At 43.4% G+C, this 24,139-nt stretch overlaps 1 protein-coding gene across 2 annotated transcripts in view; it reads right to left on the bottom strand.

Moving 5' to 3' along the window:
• Positions 1–24,139, bottom strand: part of vegfc (vascular endothelial growth factor c) — a 107,351-nt gene that overhangs the window by 39,001 nt on the left and 44,211 nt on the right. For both annotated transcript variants that reach the window (XM_080880481.1, XM_080880480.1), the window contains exon 4: positions 5,890–6,029. In XM_080880481.1, coding sequence (XP_080736607.1) covers positions 5,890–6,029 — 140 coding nt within the window. The remainder of the gene's footprint in view (positions 1–5,889; positions 6,030–24,139) is intronic.

Below are 24,139 nucleotides of genomic sequence, written 5' to 3'. Positions count from 1 at the left end.
CCCTCCCCCTTTCCTGTGCTGAATCGTAGAATGAACGAATCACTCACTCACTCACTCACTCACCCACCCCCTCCTTTCCTGTGCTGAATCGTAGCATAAGCAAATCTCTCACTCACTCCCCCCCCACCCCCCTCCTTTGCTCACAGCTTCTTCTTCTTGGTTGTTAAGGTGCATTACCACCCCCTGGCTCACAGCTCAGTGGACATTTAGATGAGAAAATATATATTTGACACATTTGAGGAAAATACTAATAAAATAAAAATAAAAATAAATAAAATACATTTTCCCTGTAGAAATCTAAATTTTTTTGCTCTTTTTTGCTCTATAAAAATAGTTGTTTTTCTTTTTCAATCATCTTAGCAGTAGGATATACATGAAAAGAGAACCAAATTAAGTTTGAGTGAAAATGTAAATTTTTTGCACTCTCTGGGCAACTGACTCAGTGACTCAAGTGACTCAAAAAACACGATTCATTTTGGTGAGTGACTTATTCAAACTTGTTTCAGTAAAAAGAATCGAATTTATCATCACTACTCAGGAGGTCTCCAGGAGGTCTCAAATGCCTAAACCACCTCTACTGGCTCCTGTTTGACATTGAGGAGTAGCGGCTTTACTGAGTGTCTTTTCTTCTTTTTTTTTCAACAAAAATAAGCACATTATAACAAGAATCAGGCAAGACAAAGAAACAGTCAAGATAGTCATTTACCAGCTCATATTTTAAAAAGCCTCGTAAGGCTATGTTAATGCAATTGGGTGATTTTCTCTCATTTCTGCATTGTAATTTGGAATCAAATGGATTTAAGGAAATGGCATTTCTTTATTTCTAAGCCAGAGCTGCTGAAAGTTCATCAAATTTTTTTACGCCAATGGACCATTGTTTTTACAGCAATGGTGGATCATGGAGCTTAGCAATATTTTTTATAAGCCAAGCTTTCCGGTTGGCTGTCTTGAGCCAATCTCTCTTTCGGCTTTGTCATGTGACAAAGTAAAAATACAGATTCAAACGGATGAAGAAAGACACAGGTGAAATGACCATGGAATGTACCAAAAACTGATCCTACACTATCTTTTGGTCTTTAGATAGAGATAAACAATGGCTTAGGTTTTGTCTGAAAATATACCCCTAATTTCCTTCGGGATTAATAAAGTATTCTGATTCTGATTCTTTCTCCTGATTATGAGAGTGATCTTGTTTTTATGGGGTTGTAAAAGAAACAGTCCACCAATCTCCACTGTTTGGGCTGTTTGAATGGGTGCAAATACACTGAGATTTTTGCACATTACATGTAGCACATTAGAGCCTCTGTTGTGGTGGTTCATTGTCTTAGATTCTGGCATTAACACAATTACTATTTATTCCTTCTAAATAAACAAATTTGTAAGTATTGTTTTAGCACAGGAAATGTGGTTGCAGGATATGGAATTCAAGAGGCTAGAGTTCATATTTTGAGGCAGGAGGTAGTCAGTGGGGCAAACTTTTGTCCAAAGGCTTCCTAGCAGGTAAATTGTCATGCTGGTTTCTGTCATCTAGTCACTTCTATGACTAGAAGTGACTGTCTTTTAAAAAACATACACATGACAATCATAGATACATTTTTCTGTTACCGTAGCATGATAAAGAATAAAAATGGTACAGTGTACAATAAATAAACGCCACATTCCAAGTGCTATAGGCCTTATACTATGACAATTTTTTCCTGAGTGATGAGTAAAAGGTAGGAGTGCAACCGAGCAGTGCAAATTGCATTAACACATAATATGTATACCATAAAGAAGAAACAACTGCAAAAGGGTATAATGCAGAAATACATGGGGGCAGGGATACCTCAGTAGGTAGAGTGGTCGCCCCATGATTGGAAAGTCGGGGGTTCGAATCCACTGAACGGCTACCCTGAGGGACCCCTGAGCAAGGTACCGTCCCTACATACTGCACCCTGGGTTCCTGCTTAGTGGCTGCCCACTGCTTCACTGAGTGAATGGGTCAAATGCAGAGAAAAACAAGTAATTTCCCCATGGGGATTAATAAAGTATACATTATTATTATTATTATTACATGTATGAAAAAGTATGTGTGAAAACATTTGCCTAACAGGTGTGTTCTGTCGGGCATACGTTTCTGTGGCATGCCTGTCACAGAAAGAAGAATTATGTTACAGCTTTACAGAGAATGGTGGGAATGATTTCCTGAGGTGTTCTTTTTAGTAGCAGGGTTAAATCACAAGTGGGAAGGATTTCTGATGGCTCAGTAGTGTTGAATGGAGTGGTTGAGATGAATTGTCCATGAGGGAGAGCAGTTTGTTCAGTGAACAATGATAGTTTGCATGTGACTGGACATATGCAGACTGCACAAGTAACTTACCCCACCTTTTAGTGGTCATAATTTTGGCTTATATGTGTGCATTTAGCCAATTTATTATATAATATAATATGTAAACAAATAACAACATGTAATGAACATTAAATAAAAAATTCTGATATAATGTTCTCTAGGAGAACTTTAAAATGATTTTGAGGGAGGCTGGGGACATTGAGTCCAAATGAACTATGTTCTGCACCTCTGTTTGAGGCTGCTGCGAAGGAGTTGGGGCTACAAGGTGGTTGGTGCCTGTCGTGGTGGTAATTCCTAAATGAGATGTGGACCAGCAGGCCAAGCGGAATGCAGCTAAAGTAATAGTTTAACCAAACCCCAGGTGAGGGAGGAGTTTGGTGAGACAAGGAAAAAGACTTTCAGCCTGCCTCAAAACAATTTTGGGCAAACCATCAGGAGACTCAGGATGGGAAAGAAGTGTTCTACTCACATGGTGTATAGTGTAGGTGGGATGTTGCTGACTTCAACTGACAAGACAGTCGGGCGGTGGAAGGGAGTATGGGGATGAGGGGGAAGACTTGCCCATCACTAGGGCAAAATCATTGAGGCAGTTAAACAACTCATTGGTGTTTCTGAAGGCCCAGAATGTTGCAGGGTTGTCTTGGTTGACGCAACTCTACTCCATCATGTGGCACTCTGGAGTGGTTCCTCTGGATTATCAGACTGCTGTGGTGGTCACCATCTTTAGGATGGGGTATCGGAGGGTTAACTACAGGGAAATTATACTCTTCAGCCTCCCTGGGACGGTCTATGGCAGGGTACTGTAGAGGAATGTTAATCCATCTTTCGAACCTCAAATAAAGGGGGAACAATGCGATTTTTGTTCTCTGGTTGCTGAACATTTGATTAGTTCTTTATCCTCTCAAGGATATATAAGACTGTGTGTGAATTTGCCCAACCACTCTACATGTGTTTTGTTGATTTGGAGAAGGCACTCAATTTGGTCCCATGGAGTATCCTGTGGGAGGAGCATGGGAAGCATGGGGTGTCTGGCCTGTTGCTATTAGCCATTTGAGCTCTGTAATTGTTGCAGGAGCTTGGTCCACATTGTCAGCAATAACTCATTTCTGGTGGGTGTTGGACCGAGTGAGGGCTGCGCTTTGACACCAGTTCTGTTCATAGAGAATTTCTAGGCATATCCAGGTAGATGGCCAAGTGGCTTCAGAATATTGTCTTTAATTTTGCAGATAATGTGGTTCTGCTGGGTTCATCAGCTGGTGGCCTCCAGCTCGCACTGATTAAGGGGAGAAAGGAAGAGGAGATTGACAGGTGAATTGGGGCTACGGCTGCAGTGATGAGGACATTGCATCAGGTTATTGTAATTAAGGGAAGAGATGAGTGTAAAAAAGCAAAACCCTACCCTAGCCTAGCTTATTATCACAAGATCTGAGTACTGAGATCTGGTGAACACAATAAATGAGATCCTGGATACAAGCGGTGGTAAATAAGCTATCTCCGAAGGGTGGCTCTCCCTTAAAGAAGGTGAGGAATTCAGCCATCCAAGAGTGGTTTAGAGCAAATTCACAACTCCTACACATGGAAAGGTGCCAGTCAAGGTGGTTCAGGGATCTGACTAGAATCCCTCCTGGATGAGGTGCTTCAGGCATGCCCCACCAAAGGAGGCCATGGGACAGACCCACGACACGCTGAAGAGATTACCTTTCTCAGCTGGCCTGGGAATGCCTGGAGGTGTCTGGGGAGAGGGAGGTCCTTGCTTAGGCTGCTGCCCCCACGACCCAGCCCTGGATAAGCAGCAGAAAATAGATGGATGGATTGATGGAAGAAATCTTAGTTCTCACCGTCAATCGTTTCCAATATGAAAAGTACACCTCTGTTTCAGGTAATGCTCCACAGCGTAAGCCACTTTGTCTGCACCTAAGTAGATCACACTTGGCTGAACAAAGTAAAAAACATTTGTCACTGTAAATATGCGGATTTGTGTTAAATTATTTGCCATTTTATTCCATTCTATAACAGCAGTGTTTTCAGAGGACACAAACTGGCAAGAAGAACTTGCTAAGAGAATTCCAAGGGTCAGCTGGTCATAAATCCCAGCATGTATCATGCAGGTATAAGCACAGGAACATACAAATGCCATAGTTAACCTAGAAAAGGTTAAAGGTCTTAAATAATCAGGCCCCATCTTATCTTAATGACCTTGTAGTACCATATCACCCTATTAGAGCACTTCGCTCTCGCTCTGCAGGCCTACTTGTTGTTCCTAGAGTATTTAAAAGTAGAATGGGAGGCAGAGCCTTCAGTTTTCAGGCCCCTCTTCTGTGGAACCAGCTTCCAGTTTGGATTCGGGAGACAGACACTATCTCTACTTTCAAGATTAGGCTTAAAACTTTCCTTTTTGCTAAAGCATATAGCACTTTATATAGCCTCTGTAGAAATTATCCACATATCTCACTTATCTTAACTGCACTACTGTATAGCTCTGTAAATAATCATTCTGTACATACGATAATTTTTAACCCTACAACTGTTTACAACTTGCATAGTTCCCATTTCTGTATAAGTGTATATCTCAGATTTCTGTAAAGTTATTTATTTCATATTCTGTATAGTTTTTCATATTTATATCCTGTTCATAGCTTGTACTCACTACAGCCTGTACATACCTATAGTTATAGAATATTCACAACATACTTCATACCGTGTACATTATAACATACCATAATAGACCCATTCTGTAATATACTTACATATCTATACTATTGCTAATATATATTGTAATATATCTATATCACTAAAGCACTTCTGGATGGATGCAAACTGCATTTCGTTGCCCTGTACCTGTGCATGTGCAATGACAATAAAGTTGAATTCTATTCTAATTCTATTCTATATAGTTAGGGCTGGACCAGGTGACCCTGAATCCTCCCTTAGTTATGCTGCAATAGACGTAGGCTGCCGGAGATTCCCATGATGCATTGAGTTTTTCCTTTCCCGTCACCTTTCTCACTCAGTATGTGTTAATAGACCTCTCTGCATTGAATCATATCTGTTATTAACCTCTGTTTCTCTTCCACAGCATGTCTTTCATCCTGTTTTCCTTCTCTCACCCCAACCGGTCGCAGCAGATGGCCCCGCCCCTCCCTGAGCCTGGTTCTGCCGGAGGTTTCTTCCTGTTATATAGGAGTTTTTCCTTCCCACTGTCGCCAAAGTGCTTGCTCATAAGGGGTCATATGATTGTTGAGTTTTTCTCTGTACCTATGAAGCTCCTTGAGGCGCCTTTTGTTGTGATTTGGCGCTATATAAATAAAGTTGAATTGAATTGAATTGAAAAATTTGCAATGTGTTGAATTGCAACACCTGCTGTAGATACACACAGTCCAGGAACCAACCATCGTCATAATAGAATGAAACCACCACTGGAAAAGCAAAGGCTGTTTTATTCCTTTTCACACACAAACACACACACACACACATATGCGCGTGCGCCGGGTTATTAAGTCAGATCTTGTGATAATTAGCACATACAGCTAATCTGTGTATGTACATTGACAGAGACTTACTCAGGCAATGCTCTTCTGATGATGCTGTGAACTTGCTTGTAGATATCCAGTTTGGACAGACAGCTGCACTGGGTGTGGTTGGCTACACTGATGGTCACTGGTTTCGTCCCTTGGGTGATTGGCACTCTGATCTCAAACAGCTGCAAAGAGTTGTAAAGAAGCAACGTGAATTAAAAGAATGTATATTGATATGCACTGTAAAAATAGCAATGCACATCCTATCAATTTGTCAAGGAGAGTATCTCAAAAAAGTCAATACAATGGTACATTACAATGTGAAATAGCTACTATGGTAATGGTCTATACTCACTGAGAAGATAAGGGCCTTCTCTAAACAACTATTCAGGAATGGAAACATAGTCTAAGGCCTAAAACCTATTAGCTTTATTTTTCTTTTACTAGTTTGGGGATCACAATATAATTAGAGAATAACTAGCCCGTGTTACATATGGTTTATGTGTTTTGAAAATGAATTAAAAGAAAGAGAAAAAGTCTAAAGCCCCATACACTTATAAAATAATTTGCTTGCCAGACATCACTTGGTAGCTAGTGAACATTCAAGGCTCCAGTGGCGTAGGTAACCCTCAAATGGATTTACCACCCAGTCAAATGTCAATCAGTGTCATCCTTCACTCCCAAATATAGTCTGTTCAGCTGCTCCATCACACTTAAACTTGCACATCAAAGGTTCAGTGTGTAAAATATCACAGCTAGATCCTAGTAGGTTGCAGATAACAGTTAACTGAATTCTTTTTTCATACACCTCAGATTTCAAGTGCATTAATGCTGAGCACATTGGGCACTGTAAGACAAACACATTTCAGTCAGCCAAGAGAGATCAAGAACATTACATTTAGACTGTAACACCTGCGGTTGGCCACTTTGGATTTCCCTATAGCAGTGCTTCTACTGCTTCTACAAAGATCACCAAAAAAAATTTGGCTTCAATTCATTACCAGTACTTTGGTTTGGATCACTTTTTTCTCAGTATATAGTAGTATATCATATATATCATGTATCAAATCACAGAGTACAAATGAGTAGAACTGTCCAAACTTTGACTGGTACTGCATTTGCATCACCTTATCCCCAATCTCCTCTAAACTTCCTTTCATTGTGGCATTGTGTGATTCTGAGTGAGGCAGTTTAGCCAGCTTTACTTTGCTAAACAGTCAATCTGGTGAGCATTCTGGTACAGCATACCCAGTTACCAGTAAGTACTTTTCTACACTGCCAGTTGTAGTGTTGTAAAAAAAATTTTTAAAAAAATATGATTCAGTGAATACAGTGAAGTATCTGTATAACATCTTTTGCCTGGTCAATGCACAAAGTTGCAATTTGACCGAGAGAAGACAACAGCAATAAGATGTTAGTTTTCACTGGCTGAAAGAGGGGCCAAGTGCAAATTATACTGGCATTTTAAAATAAGATTTGCTCTGATTATGCAGTATGAAAGCTCAATGTGTGGAGAAGGGCGTAGTGGACAATTTTAAGATACCAATTCCACAGCCACAATTTGTACAGCGGGAATGGCTTCTTAATTTTTTACAAGAGAGCAAAAAAGAGCAAAAAAATGTTTTCTGTAAAGGAAACATTTTGTTCTCTCAGCTTTTGAACAATGACATTTTTTATTAAATTGTGCCTTTTGTATCAAAACAGTGGATTTTAATCCAATCAAAGATGTGCAGATTCTGCAAACAAGTGCAGAATTTCAGCTTTAGTTCAAAGGTTTAACAAAGCATTTGCATTATTATAGAATTTTTTATACATCTTTAATCACAAAAAAAGTATTTTTGATTGCAGACTCTGACAATGTAAGCAAGGAATCTGAATTTGTGTTATTTCAGTTATTACATTATATATAGTATAATGTATATATATATATATCTGATGATGTCTAAGGCAGGAGAAGGAGGGGAAAAGAGGGGTAGGGGTACAATAAAATGATAGAGTGCAAATAGAAATACACAATATATTGCCAACTGGTCCTGTAAGAAAAGAAAGCAAAGAAAGATAGAGCACCAGGACCACAGAAATTAGAAAATACACAGATACATAAATCAAGAGTCTTGTTGTAGTGTGAGTGGGAGAGAGTTTGTGTTAGAATGCCTGTCTTTGTCACAAATGTACTTAATAACAAGGGTGGGAAGCCTCAACAATGCCCCCCGGAAGCCAGAGGCAGACAGACATGGAACCAGGACAACTGCACCATCCGCAGCCTCCAAGAGTACTGAAGACTCAAGGCCACACATCTTGGTGACAACCGCACACCCGTTCCAGCAGAAGAAGGAGGGAGGCCCCGATGGGCTTCCCACTGCCAAAGGGCGAGAATCCCAGAGAGTCAGGGGCAATGGGCAGTCAACCCTGCTAGAGCCTAGCCACCCTGGTACGAGTTGGAAAGGACCACCCAGCACCCGGCAGCGTCAGAAGGTGATTTTTTTCAGGGGCTCCTCCATTGCGTTTCCCTGTGTAGACCTGCAAGTTACATGCATAAGATGAACCTGCATCACAGGCGCCCAAATCTTTATACCATGCTTGGCAGGCTTAGATGGTATATACTGGGCAGCAGCCCTGAAATGGCATCAGCTGCTCATCAATGATGACATTGGGGCCAGGGTTGTAAAACAGTTGAGACCGGCCGCTCATTTGCCCCACACCATCCTGATGGCAGCTAGCTTGTCTCTCTGCCGTCAAGCTGGTCTATGATCATGGTCATCAAAACGGATGGTCCTGGAAATGATTTTGAAAGTTTTCAGAGACATCCTGGTCCAAAAAAGATCTCTGCCAGTTTCTTCATCCTGCAGGGATTCTGTGGTCTCCCATTTGGACCTGAAAACACCAGCAAGGATAAGAACCCCAAAGTGAGCATCCAAATCGGTTTTGTCCAAGACTTTCCATGTCTTTCCAAAAACTCTGCTTCCTTTAAATTGGTGCAATCCAGGATGATTTTCTTGATAGGGTATTGCATGCAAAGGTCAAAAGAAGACTTGATGTTTTTTGCATGACTGCCCAGCGTGTAGGTTCTGGTATTATTCGAATCACATTGGTTCACATTGGTTCATTTCGTAAGCAGGAAGACCATTCAATTTTGCCATCTTTTACCATCCATACGGTGTTATTTGCAAGCTGCTGACAGTCTGCTCACTGGTCTTGGGGCTGGCTGCTCCCTGCTGGTCTTGGGGCTGGCTGCTTGCAGGCTGGTCCTGAGGTTTGAAGCTTGCTAAACTTTAGAGCTGGCCGATGCTCATCGTCCTCTTCAATCCTCACATTCTTAAACTTTTTCCTCTGCATCGCCATCAAAACCCTCTGTCTCTTCCAATAGCAACTGTAAGGCAGTCTGAACAGAGAATCGCTTTGCCATCTTGATCAGGTGTGGAACCACAATGAGATATTTATAGTGTCAGGTCCCCAATATTCATTCCTGCAAGACAAAGGGTGAAACGTGTGGGAATGTGTGTGCAGACAGTGTTGGGTGCTCCAATTTTGCAACCTTGTGCGGGAACAGCACTGCTGGGTCACACCTGGGTCAATTCACAATGCTTTACTTTCTCCTTCTCTCTCTCTCTCTCTCTTTCTCTCACACACACACACACACACACACACACACACACACACACACACACACACACACACACACACACACACACACACACACACACACACACAAGCCCAGAGAGGAGGAAGGAGAAATGAGGGTACACAGGACCTATGATTTCCACACTTCCACTAGCCACGGGTCCAGTGGACCTGACTCATTCATGGCCAATTTACAGTACCATGCATCAGCTGCACATGCTCGCAGGTGCTGGAGCTCAAGCAGATATCAAAGACGTTTAACAGGAACGACTACTCGGTCACTGAATCCCCAGGTGTCCGTGTCCATGTCTGAGTATAATCTAGGGTTAAGTGTTTTAAAGTATGTGTGCTCATATCTGATGCATCAGAAACTACAACACAGTTTCTCTATATGGTTAGTGGTAATGTCTTGAATGAGTTTTAAAAACCTGCCAGTGTAGATTCTGTGTCACATTTTAAATCAAATTATGTTTACAGGTTCTGAAAAAACAAGTCTTATTTGAAGCATAGGGATTCTTTGAAATATCTTCTAGTGATTTATGACAGCATTAAATTTAGCACACTGGCAGCACCGTGGCACGGTGGTTAGCACCGTTGCCTCAGAGCAACAAGGTCCTGACTTTGACTCCACCATCTGGCTGTGGCATTTCTGCGTGGAGTTTGCATGTTTTCCTTGTGTTTTTGTGGGTTCTCTTTGGGTACTCTAGCTTTCTCCCACAGTCCAAAGACATGCAATTCAATCCATCAATCAGTCTTTATTAACAGACCTTATGTCCATAGTTAAAGCCATAATATACATAAAATTAATTTTGGTTTAATCAATTTAACCAAAAATCTATTTCAATATAACCTAACCCCAATTTTTTAAAAAAATGGGGTTAGGTTAAATGATGATTCTAAATTGCCCATAGATGTGAATGTGAGTGCAAACTGTTATTTGTTTCTATGTGCTAGACCTGTTCAGGGTGTACCCCCCTCCCTCTCGCCCTATGACAGCTGGGATAGGCTCCACCCCACTCCACCTCTCAGACCCTGATAAGTAAAAGCGGAAGAGAATGAATAAATGATTTATGTCAACATGAAATTTATCATACTTGCAGTGATAACAGAGAAGCAATTTACTTTCATATTTATGACAACTATTCATTCATCTGGGCTTAAAATAAACTAATGAAAAGTTGCATGAAAAAATGGCATACAATATACACCCAAATACAGTGAGCAACAGTTACATTCACATTCTTCTGTGGCATAGTTAACTTAGTTAACATAGTTAACTTAAATAGTTAACTTCCTATGCTGAGTGAATCCACTAAAACAGTTCATCTGACTCAGAATGCTACCCCCCGTTCATTCAAGCAGTAATGAATAGGAAATGAATAACACAGCTGACTTAAAACTTAAAACTTAAAACAATAAGCCATCCTACAATTCATAACTGAGTCCATAAAAACAGCTATGTGACAATTAGAAGGTGAGGGAATATACTCTTTGTTTCAAGGTAAGTGAAAATCCAATGAACCACTTGGTGCCTCTGCTTTAACACAAACTGTGTGACTTTTGATCAGCTGCAAGCCCTCTGTTTTATTTGGGGTTTTTTGCCCTTCCATGTCTGCATACAAACCCACTGCACCCACTTTGCTATGGTTAAGGAGAAACAAGTTCAGGTAAACTTTTGCAATTCTGGCACATTTTTTAAATATAAAACTCTTCTTGACTTTTCAGAATCTTAGAATCTGAAGGAAGGAACGCCTCAAAATTACAACATCAGAAACATATTTATGCTATGCTTTTTTCAGTTTGCAAAGTGCAATTAATCAATGGACATTTAAGTATCATACAAAAGTCCAATTTTTGTTGTGATTAATTCAGTCCCAACGGAGGAACAACAGAAGTCCTAAATAAGTTGATTGAATACATCAGTTCGAATGATAAATACCATAAGTACCATTGTTTTTCTTGTGACATTACCAATAAGTGTGATGTGTCACATGGCCCTCTTCCTATTGAAAAAACAAAAGTTGTATCCAAGATGGCCGACTTCTAAATGGCCACCATGGTCACCACCCATCTTGAGGAGTTTGCCACTCACATATACTAATGTGCCACAAACAGGACTTTAATATCACCAACCATTCCCATGTTATTACGGTGTATCCATATAAATGGCCCACCCTGTACAGTCTCATCATGTACTTAGCTGTGCATGTCCTCATGGTGTTCTAATGTTTTGCACTCTGCTCCTTGTCGAGCTGCTAGAGAACTACATACTGCATGATCTGCCTCTTCAGGAAAAGTTTAAAGACAACATAATCTAATCTGTACAACTTCCACATTTTTGAAACACTGGCCTGGATCAGCAGCAAGCAGTAACATTTACTTTACTCCAAATGAAACATTATCATGTTATATGAGACATCAGCCTCGAACGACTGCTTGCATGCCTCGGCTCCTTGTGTGCATTCTCCATGCGAAACATCATTGTTATCTGTCACAGCTGTCTGTGTTCTGAGCAGTGTCGGTCAAGTTACTTGAAAATAGTAATTAGTTACTAATTGCTGATTTCTTATTTTCAAAAGTAACTAGTTACTTAGTTAGTTTTAAAAAGCATGATACAAAACCTGAATAGGTAATAAAGTAATAGACCTTTCAACCCAGTTCTATTTTTTCTGCATATTTGAGTATATAAAACTGAATCAAATGAAAAAGCCTCTTTAAAAAAAAAATGTTAATTTGAATCTTTTAACTTTATGCACATTGCATCAAGCAAAAAATAATTCATATGCAACAGTCTCTGACTTGAAGAAATGTGTTTAACATTTAAACCTATGTTCTGCATATTCCAGCATATAAAATAAAATAATGTTTTTTTGTTTACACTCACTCTTTCAAATAGATGCAAGTAAAACACAGCAAAAAAATAAATAAAATCAAAGACTCAGCGGCACTGAGTCCTGTCACTCTTAAATCTATTGTCACCTGTTTAGCAGGAGTGGGGCCGGTGGGTGGAGGTTTGCCCTTTGCGGTCATGTCAGTGGGGGATCCGGGGGTTTCTCTGTGAACGTCACATTCCCGTGGCAGCGTGCAGGGTGCTCGCTCAGATTTGAAGTTTAATTTTTCACTTTGGAAACAAGTTTTATTCCCACGCAGAGTGTACAGCAGACACTAATGTTTTGTCACTTTTTACAGACTAAAACTCAGTAACCCGTTGCTGCCCATATCTGGTCCTGAGTGTCTTTTAATTTCAAATTCAAATTCAAATTCAAATTTCAAATTTCAAATTCAAATTTTATTTTTCACGTACACAGTCATACACAGTACGATATGTAGTGAAATGCTTGGACAACTGCTCGTGACCTAAAGAAAACAAAAAAGGAAAAGGCTATGAATAAGATAAGAAATAAATATGAAAGATTAAAAAGGGTAAATTTAACTAGGAAGGAATAAAATATAAATTAAGGTTAAAAATGAAATGTACAACTGTACAACACAAATTAGAATGAAGGGTAAATTTAACTGGGAGAATAAGATAAAATATATAAATTAAAGTTGAAAATAAAAAAACTGTACAACAAAATACACAATATAGAACTATATAAGAATGTATGAATAAATATAAATAAATATATACACAATAACAGCAGCATATACACAATAACAGCAGCGTGATTTAAGTAATGAAGTGAAAACAATGTCCAGAAAGTCCAGTGTGTGTGTAAGAACTATATGTGTGGGTCAGGACTGTGTGGTGGTGTGATTGAGAGACCGTATCGCCTGCGGGAAGAAGCTCCTCCTCAGTCTCTCTGTGTTGGTCTTCAGGGAGCGGAATCGCTTTCCTGACCTCAACAGAGAGAACAGTCTGTTGTTGGGATGGCTGAGGTCCTTCACGATCTTCCTGGCCTTGGTCCAGCACCGCCTGCTGTAGATCGAGTGCAGGTCAGGGAGCTCGGAGCGGATGGTGCGCTCAGCTGACCGCACAACCCTCTGTAGAGCTCGTCTGTCCTGCATGGTGCTGTTCCCGAACCAGGTTAAGATGTTTCCCGTCAGGATGCTCTCTATGGTGCAGGAGTAAAAGTTCCTGAGCACCTTGGAGGGCAGTTGGAAGTCTCTCAAGCGTCTGAGGTGGTAGAGACGCTGACGGGCCTTTTTCACCACGGTGTTGATGTGACAGGACCATGACAGGTCCTGCGTGATGTGAACTCCGAGGTATTTGAAGCATGTCCACTCTCTCCACTGGGCACTCGTTGATGACGGGGGTCTGGTAGTTCCTCTCCTGCTTAGTGCTGAAGTCCACTATCAGCTCCTTTGTCTTACTGACGTTTAGAAGGAGGTTGTTCCTCTGGCACCAGTTCTCCAGATTCCTAATCTCCTTCAGGTAGGCCGTCTCGTTGTTATCAGAGATCAGGCCCACCACGACGGTGTCGTCAGCAAACTTGATGATGGTGGTGGAGCTGGTAGTGGCCACACAGTCATATGTGTACAAAGAGTACAGCAGGGGGCTCAGGACACACCCCTGGGGGGCTCCAGTGCTGAGAGTGGTGGAGGCTGAGACATGTCCGCCCATCCTTACTGCCTGTGGTCTGCCAGTTAGGAAGTTGGAGATCCACTGACACATAGATGAGCTGAGTCCCAGATGCTCCAGCTTGGTGGTGAGTGTGGAGGGAATTATGGTGTTAAATGCAGAGCTGTAGTCTATGAAGAGCATTTTAACATAATTCCCCCTTCTAGTGTCCAAGTGAGTGAGTGATGTGTGGAGGAGATGAGAGATGGCATCGTCTGTGGAACGATTTGGACGGTAAGCGAACTGTAGTGGGTCCAGTGTGTCTGGTAGTGAAGAAATGATGAAGTCTCTGACCAGGCGTTCAAAGCACTTCATCACTACTGAGCTGAGGGCTACAGGGCGATAGTCATTGAGAGAAGCAGGGTGGGGTTTCTTCGGGACAGGAACAATGATGGACTCCTTGAAGCATGTGGGGATCACCGACTGAGATAAAGAGATGTTGAATATCTCAGTGAACACAGGAGCTAGCTGGTATGCGCAGTCTCTTAGGATACGACCTGGGATGCCGTCTGGTCCTGCTGCTTTCCTGGTGTTCACTCTCTTGAAGGCTCTCCTTACTTCATGCTCGGAGATGACGAGCACGTTTCCGGTGCTGGCAGTATCTTCTTGTCTGCAGCCGTTAGCGCCGCTAGCACTAGCATTGTTGGAGTCCTTAGCTGCAGCCTCGAAGCGAGCATAGAAAGTGTTCAGCTCGTCTGCCAGAGTCACGGCCGCGTTCGTCATACCGGTTGTTGGTGCTTTATAGTCCGTTATTGTCCTTAGTCCCCGCCACAGGCTCCTAGAGTCACGCTGTTGGAGTTGTGACTCTAGTTTCCTCCCGTAGCGCTGCTTCGCCTCTTTCACCGCCCTCCGCACGTTATATGACGTGGCTTTGTACGGGTCCATGTCCCCCGTCGTGAGTCCCGTGTTGTAGGCAGCGGTGCGGGATCTCAGAGCGTCGCGGATGGTTTTATCCACCCACGGCTTCTGGTTGGGAAACGTTGTGATAGTCTTTGTCTCCACGGTATCATCCGCTAGTTTCCCGATGAATCCCACAACCGCTTCCGTAAACACGTTGACATCATCATCGGAGCTGTTTCTGAACATGTCCAGTCTGCGTCATCGAGTGCGTCCTGTAACGCGGCCACCGATTGATCAGTCCAGCGCGCGACCTTCCTCTGAACTGGAACTTCCGGAATTTAACAGTGGTACTGAATAATTAAGCAAGTCACTTTGTAAATGTCCCAAAAGGCTGGTTGACATCTTCCACCTACCCTACCATAATCAATGCATAATCGATTTCTATAATAATCAATAAGAACAGGTTAATCTGAGAAAATATCTTATGCTGACCCAAGCCACTCTGGATGTCATTCTAAGAAGATGGAAGAAATGAGATCCACAGGTTTAGTGCCCTCGATGGGGAAATGCAGAATAGAAAACATTTGTCTGCTACGCACAAGAGATAGAGAGAGAGATGCAACAGCTGGCTATGAAAGCTTGTTTCCTACGCGCTCCTGGCATATGCAATGAAAACAGTTCTCCAGTCTTTTTGAGGGACATTTGAAAGCTCTTCTTTGGATGTTGGCTGACTTTTGGTTTCGATCCCTGTCAGGATGATCCTGCACTGTTTAAATAACGTTAAGGTCCATCAATATGCTTTTAATGTATTGGCAGTATGTTTGGGATCACTGTCACGTTACAAAAGAACAAAAAAAACAAATCACACACTTTCCAGATGGAAGTGGATCCAAATATGACAATACTCAATTTTGACAAGATCCCCAACACTGCTGGCTGAAATGCAGCCCTAAACCACAAGTGAGTGGCTGGAATATTTTTCAGTCATTACTCCATACAACCTGCTGCCACTGATTTTAAGTCCAGTTCTTCTTTGGCATACCTCAGTTTCTTCTCCCTGTTGTTTTCCTGTAAATATGAGATTCTCGGTTTCAGATTCCCAGATTTCTCCGTTCCTATGTAAGGTTTTTGCTGGAATTTTTCCTTTTTACTAAGACCATGACTTTCAGATACTATTCATCTACTTTAGATATTTTTTAGGCCTACCACGTTTTTGCATTTTTTTCAATTTCCTCACTATTTTTAAATTCACACCTTATACTATGCTGGCAAGGTTTGGGGTAACAGCGCTTTGAATATGACTATTTTATGCCTATCAAGCTGTGTTATGTTTTGCATTTTTCCTAGATTCAATTAAAGAAATGGGAACAAATGTGTTTTAGTGAGAGGCCTGTTAGGTTTTGTATTGTTGATTGTCATTTATGCTTATAAATATCTACTTATACATGCTTAGAGTTTTATAATTAGTTGTAGATTGGTAGAGGTTTGATCCTTGATAGTCTGCAAACTTTGTGTGCATTAGAGAGCACTCTGGGAGCATGGGAGAGGTCGTACCTTCTCTTATTGTTTTATGGTAGGATAAACGTAGCTATATCTGTTTTAGTCTAAGTGCTTTTCTTTAGATGAACTGCTGGACTTCCAGACCAGCAGGTTTAGGGAAGTCTTTATGGGGTCACACTCTGACCACACACACACACACACACACACACACACACACACACACACACACACACACACACACACACACACACTAGTATTGTTCACATGTATACCTATGTAAGATGTTATATGTTAATGACCCTATGCATATTCATGTAACCACAATAAAAGGAGCGCTATGGGGAACCTGGCTGAGAGTCTGACGGAGGTCAAGTGGTGGAACGACACTTGGCTCCAGGCAGGTCTCCCTCATGCACGAGTAACACGAAGAACTTTGCCTACTTGGTGTTCAATGCTTTTGCTGCGTTTTTAAATTGTCTCGTTCCAGCGGTGGGCCTGTGCTAGACAGACCCAACATTAATTGGTCCTTCAAAGCCGGATCCCTAGAATTGACATTCACCGAGGGGAAAAGGAGACATGCCGAAAGACGTCAGCCAAGACGTATAGAAGTTCCTGTAGTAAAGTCCCGAGACATGAGAATTTGTCATCGGGCCGGTGGATTAGCTGTCTGTTTTTTCTCCTCGCTGGATGGTGATTGACGGGATTCGAGATTAATGCAAGAACAGCACCAAGTAAGTACTGTTCAAAGAAGAGCGCTGTAGCTGCGCGGGTTCACGCGGACCTGAGCCGTGCGGTTAATCGCAGGCTTATAAACAAAAGAGAGCAACGCCTATGCTGTGCGGTTTCACGCAGGCAGGTGCAGCTCAGTGACTGCGCGGGTACACGCGAGTCCAGGAGCTCAACGGCCATGCGGATTCACGCAGGCTGGGGAAAGTTATAGGCCTATTTGTGTTGTTTGTGTACGTCTGTGTCAGTTGTTAAAAGTAATCTGCATTAAGCTTAGGGTTGCTCAAATTCAGTACAATGACATATGAGGTGAAGTGATAGATGAAAAAATTGTGAATGTGTCTGACGTCACAGTGTCTTTGTGCACTGTGTAAAAGTAATTGCCTCCGATTGTGAGAGCGGTGATGTCTTAGTTTGTCACTTTCAGATGAAAAGCAGACCTGAATCAATTTTCCACATGCAGCGGTCGGAAGAAAGTTATAGTTTAACATCACTGGAAACGTTCAGGCCAAGTTTATTATTTACAGCTCCATGTGTCCCTCAACCTCACAAGCGAGCTCTCACTCCTCCCTGAAGACAAGGAATGCAGCTCCAAAGAGCAATAACATGGCAGATAAAGAGACAGCAGCAAAGTCCTGAGCAAAGAGACCCAGCAAGCAGCAGCAGTGTGGACAAACAGCATCAGAGAAGAAGGGCAAACCCACCATCCTGCCTGACTGGATGAATGGCACTGTGTTTCCAACAAGCTGCACCTTCACTGTGCATGTGACAAGAACATTTGAGGAGAACTGAGGAGACTGTTGGAGTTTGACATTTGCCACCTTTGGAGTAAAATGGCAAGAAGAGACAGTGGAGGGACTCATACCAGGTTCCCCCCCTCGATCTACACACAGCTTGGAGTGATCACACACCTGTTCCTGATAACCTTGCCTGGCTGCCACTACTTAAGGGATTCCACCATCTTTGGAGAATCATTGGAGAACTAACAGTTAGTGAGGCCCCCGTTCTGTCATCTGTGATCACTCTGGTCGTCTTTTTCTCTAGAATAAATACCCCTGTCTACCTGTGCACAGATTCCTGTGGCAAAAACTGTTAGTGAGAGTGGTGAGTGGATCTGTTTTTGTGAGAGAGATTCTGTGGAGAGACTGGACCCTTGGAGAACCTTGCCCTGTGGAATCAGGACCATCCCTGATATTGTTCTTGTGTTTTGGATTGTGCTTTACCTTCACCTTGTAAATAAACATTCTGCAATTGAGTCCTGTTGACCTAGTGGTCCGTTGATAGAACAAATCAGCAATTAACATCAGAATCTGAATCAGAATCAGAAAGGGTTTTATTGCCAAATGTTGAGCAGGTTTACAACATTAGGAAATTGCTGCGGTGCTTCAGTGCAAACATACTGTCATAAATTACGCTTAAATAGACATGAAAATAAAAATAAGAATAAGAATTAAAAGTGCTACGTAGATAGATAGATATATACATGATATATACATGAGTGCAGGTGGTGATCAGTGCCAAACATGGAATGATGCAGTGAACACAGCGTAGGGTCATGTGTTAGTGGTGGGAACAGTCATACGGTTATTGTTCATGTGTCCAACAGCAGAGGGGAAGAAACTGTTCTTATGGCGAGAGGTTCTGGTGCGAATGGACCGGAGCCTCCTGCCTGAGGGGAGCAGGTCAAACAGACTGTGTCCAGGGTGAGAAGGGTCAGCTGAGATCCGAGCTGCACGCCCCAGTGTCCTGGAGGTGTACAGGTCCTGCAGAGATGGAAGTCTGCAGCCAATCACCTTCTCAGCAGAGCGCACAACACGCTGCAGTCTGTTTGTCCCTGATAGTGGCTCCAGCGTACCACACGGTGATGGAGGAGGTGAGGATGGACTCGATGATTGCAGTGTAGAATTGCATCATCGTCCGTGTTGGCAGGTTGAATTTCTTCAGCTGCCTCAGGAAGTACATCCTCTGCTGGGCTTTCTTAATGACGGAGGTGATGGTGGGCTCCCACTTCAGGTCCTGGGTGATGGTGGTACCCAGGAAGCGGAATGAGTCCACAGAGGTGATGGGGGTGTCAGTCAGGATGATGGGGGGGAGTGGAGCTGTGTGTTTCCTGAAGTCCACAATAATCTCCACTGTCTTCTGGGCATTCAGCACCAGGTTGTTGTGGCTGCACCAGGACACCAGACGTTCAACCTCCCTCCTGTAGGCAGACTCATCCCCGTCCGAGATGAGTCAAATAACGGTGGTGTCATCTGCAAACTTGATTAGCTTGACAGACTGGTGGGTGGAGGTGCAGCATTTGGTGTACAGGGAGAAGAGCAGAGGAGAAAGAACACAGCCCTGAGGGGAGCCGGTGCTGATGGTCCGGGAGTCCGAGACATTCTTTCCCAGCCTCACATGCTGTTTCCTGTCGGTCAGGAAGTCAGTGATCCACCGGCAGATGGGATCAGGCACATTCATATGGGAAAGCTTGCCTCGGAGCTGGTCTGGAAGGATGGTGTTGAAGGCAGAGCTGAAGTCCACAAACAGGATCCTGGCGTAGGTTCCTGGGGAGTCCAGATGCTGCAGGATGAAGTGTAGGGCCATGTTGATGGCGTCATCTACAGACCTGTTGGCTCTGTATGCAAACTGCAGGGGGTCCAGGAGGGGGGCCGTGAGGGTCTTGAGATAGGAGAGAACCAGGCACTCAAATGACTTCATGACCACAGATGTCAGAGCCACGGGTCTGTAGTCATTTAGTCCAGTGATCCTTGGTTTCTTGGGGACAGGGATTATGGTAGAGGACTTGAAGCAGGCAGGCACATGACATGCCTGCAGTGAGGAGTTGAAAATGCCAGAAAACACTGGGGCCAGCTCGTTTGCACAGTGTCTGAGGGTGGCAGGAGACACACCGTCTGGGCCGGGAGCTTTTCGAGCATTCAGACTCTTAAACTGCTTCCTCACACCTGCTTCATGAATATGAAGAGTTGTGGTGGGAGGAGGTGGTGTGAAATCCTCTTTTGTGTGGGGTGAGGAGGGGGGTGTTGTAGGTGAACAGTTTGAAGGTGGTGATGGCTCTATGGAGGGGGGAGAGGTGGGGGAATGAGTGTCCAAAGTGTCTCTATTGTTGGGGCCGTTGGAGGTGTGAAGGCTGCCTGATGGCTCGTCAAAACGGCAGTAAAAGTCGTTAAGGGTGTTGGCCAAGAGCAAGTCATCAGTGGAGTGGGGGGTTTTAGGCTTGTAGTTGGTGATATTCCTAAAACTTTTCCACACAGAGGCAGAGTCATTCTCTGAGATCTGCTGCTGCATCTTCTCAGAGTGCTGATGTTTAGCAATGTCCACTTCTTTAGTGAACCTGTACTTGGCCTCTCTGTAGCAGTCCCTGTCTCCGCTTCTGAACGCCTTTCTCTTTTCCAGCCACAGCTTTTTGAGTTTAGGAGTAAACCAGGGTTTGTCATTATTATAACTCACCCTGGTGCGTGATGGCACAATGCTGTCCTCACAGAAGTGGATATAGGAGGTGACGGTGTCCGTAAACTCGTCCAAGCTTTTAGAAGCAGCCTTCATTGTGTCCCAGTCTGTAGACTCCAAACACGTGCGAAGCTCCTCCACAGCCTCGTTGCTCCACAGTTTTTTGGTCCTCACAACAGGTTTGGAGAGCTTCAGCCTCTGTCTGTACGTGGGGATTAGGTGGATCGTGACGTGGTCAGAAAGTCCGAGTGAAGCGCGGGGCACCGCACGATAGGCCCCGCTGATCGTGCTGTAACAGTGGTCTAATGTCCTCTCCTCTCTGGTCGGGCATTTAATATACTGCTTGTATTTGGGAAGCTCATGGCTCAGATTGGCTTTGTTAAAGTCCCCAAGAGCAATAATGAGAGAGTCCGGGAATGTCCGCTCCATGTGCAGTATCTGCTCCGCGAGTGCGCACTGAGCTGCCTGCACATCCGCATCTGGCGGGATGTAAACAGCGGCCAAGATGAATGAAGCAAACTAGCGCGGAGAGTAAAACGGTTTGCAGTGAATAAAAAGGTATTCCAGAGAGGAAGAGCAACATGGAATCAGAGTTAGTTTGTAGGATCCTCTCAATTCACAAAGCTTAGCTCAGAAAACATGAAAATGCTCTGGAGAGCAGGGCACAATTGTTCAAAAGCTTGCCAAATTAAAAGATATGATGAAACCTCCAAATTTTGAACCAAATGTTAACCCTACTCCATCTTTGAGTTCCACACAGGTACTGCATTTGGAGCTTCCACAGAAGCCACTTTTTCTGGCGAGCTAGAAAATAGTGGTGGATATCTCACACAGTGTTTTTTAGCTTTTCGGGAACGCAGTAGAACTTTTTCCTCAGGCTGTGTAAAATTGCCTGCATGGTTGAGCTATTGCCTGCAAGTGTTTTGAGAGCTCAGGCAGAGTATAAATGCACTATATAAGAACCAGTTTATTTACCATTTACAAGCCCTGAGATGGGCTCAAGCTGTCCTCAAGTCTAATCGAAAACTCTTTTTTGAGCACTTCATCGCAGAGTATAAAATTTCTGACAAGGGATTGAACCCTGATCAAGGAGTCGAGGAGTGTGGTAAAAGGCAAATTAGCTACAAAGGATCTTAATGACTCACTTGATGCCTTACTTTCTGTGTAAATGTATCAGAATGGATGACCATATATGGGAGCATAGGAGAAGACACTGCAACTGCCATGGATCATCGGCCGAGCCATTTCTGGAACTGAAGGGGTTGCCCTGTAAAAGCTTGGCCGTACAAGAAATGAGTCAGAGGAATTCTGTAACATTTCATTGATGCCTGACCTGTGCCACCAAAAAAGCAGAGCCTGTCAGTAACTGTAGGGATATTGGTGGGTAAAATAAACAAAGCTAACTGTCAACTCTCAGACCCACTCACTTGAAGCATTAGTTGACTCAGACACCGAACAGACTTTTATTGATCAGACTCTGGGTAATGATTCAGTCATTCCCCTGATCACACTTCCCAAAGGATTACAAATTTCTGCAATAAATGGCACGTGGCTCCCACAAATAACCCGTAAAACTCAACCTGTTTCTCTCTCTCTCTGTCTGGCAATCACCCAACACTGAGGCAGGCAACACTGCCCTGGTTCTCAGACACCCTTGGCTCAGCACACATAACCTGAACATTGATGGAACACAAACGGTATCTCCAGTTGGAGTCTCAGGTGTCATCAGTCCATTTAAGTAACTGGTATTGCCGTTTGGGACAATACCAGTTGTCTTTCAGACCCTAGTCAGTGATGTCCTGTGTGACTTCATCAATCACTTCTTTGTGTACCATAATAACGTTCTGATTTTTTTCTAAGTCAGTTACAGAACATGAATGTGATGTCTGCCTTCAGCAGCTTCTGGAGAGCCGCCTGTATGTAAAAGGTGAGAAATGTGAAATTCATGTCGAATCAGTGTCATTCCTTGGGTTTCATTGTTGAAAAATGCCAGTTAAAAGTAGATGCCGTGAAGGTGCAAGCAGTGATTGTGTGGCTAGTTCTCTTGAACAGGAAACGGTTTGGTTTTGCAAACTTTTAGCGCTGTTTCATTGGTGATTTCAGTAAAGTCACATTACCATTGAATCAGGTGAGCTCTATTTTTTACCAGATTCAACCTTATCTTAACCTATAGACCCAGTTCCCGTCATGTCAAGCACAAAGTCCTGTCCCGGAAATTCGACACCTTTGACAACTCCTGACAATGTTGCCATCCTCCTGTATCACTGGTTTGTTCACTTGGCAGACTGATCACTAATCTGAGCTAACACAAACGTAAAATTTACATGTCACCCTGAGAAAAACCGCACCATCTTTTTTCTGCAACATCTATTTGGAGGCCATTTCTTGCTAAACATGTCCAAGAATATATTTCTGCCTCTGTGTGTGCAGAAATAAATCCTCCAGCTCTCTTCCTGCAGGGCTGCTAAGACCCTTTCTCATGCATGATTGCCTGTGGTCATACATTATCCTGGACTTTGTTACCGGCGTTCCTCCATTTTCAACAACCCTAATACTGTTGTACTTACATAACTGATTGCTTTTTTTTTTTTTTTTTTTTTTTTTTTTTTTGTGTCCCGTTTGGATCTTTAGCCATCAAAATTGTTGTCTTAAGGCCAAGAAAGATGCCAAGCGGACGGTGAGAAGGGGGGGAAGAAAGAAAAAAAACAAAAACAAAACAAAACAAAACAAACAACACACCTGGGTCACCTGTATGGAGAAAAAAAACAGAAGAGAAAGCAAACAACAAAGAGCAACATAATAAAAAAAAAAACAGCACCATCACAATAAACTAGCTAGCAGTAGATATCAGTAGATACTAAATAATAAACGATATTGTGCAGCACGCAAGATAGAAAGTGCACAATGTGCTTTGAGGCAGCAGCCAAGAAAGCTGTAGTCCGCGTCTGTGAATACCCGTGCGTACACCTGTGTGCATACAGTACCTGTGTGGATCAGCATGCTTGCATTCCAAAGGTTTCTCCATGTAAAGATCTGCTAGGGAGTGTGGGGAGCCACAGCCCCGTCCTCCAGGGCATGAAGCAGGTATGGAGGAGATCAAAACTCCAGACATCCAGAGGCCCCCAGAACACAAGAGACCAAGGAAGACCAACAGAGGGGCAGCCGCTCAGCAGCCACCGAGCAGAAGCCAGGGGGAGTTGCAGTGACGCGCCCGTGAGCTCCGCCGGCAGCCAGCTGTGCCTGAGTGACCGAGCCCCAGGCCGAGAGGCCGGGGGCACCCCACCTCCGAAGTGGCCGGAGCGAGCCCCAGGCTCCAGGCCCCGATAAGCGGCCGCCAAGGAATGAGCCGGTGTGTACCCGGACGCCCACCCCCAGACACAAAGAACCACCAACGCACCGATGTCTGAGGGAGTCCGCCACCGGCAGGGGAAGTGGTGGTGGGTGGAGATAGGCCTCCAAACCGTGGAGGGCCTGAAATGTCCCCAGAGAGGTGGCGTCTGATACCCAACCTGACATATAGACACAGACATACAGGCACACACAGACACAAACATCCATTCCCACCCTCATGCTCTCATATGCACTTACTCCACACTC

The sequence above is a fragment of the Rhamphochromis sp. 'chilingali' genome (genome assembly GCF_963969265.1).
Source record: "Rhamphochromis sp. 'chilingali' genome assembly, chromosome: 4".
NCBI classification, from domain to species: domain Eukaryota; kingdom Metazoa; phylum Chordata; class Actinopteri; order Cichliformes; family Cichlidae; genus Rhamphochromis; species Rhamphochromis sp. 'chilingali'.
The sequence above is the reverse complement of the archived record's forward strand: the minus strand, read 5'-3'. Positions and strand labels throughout refer to the sequence as shown.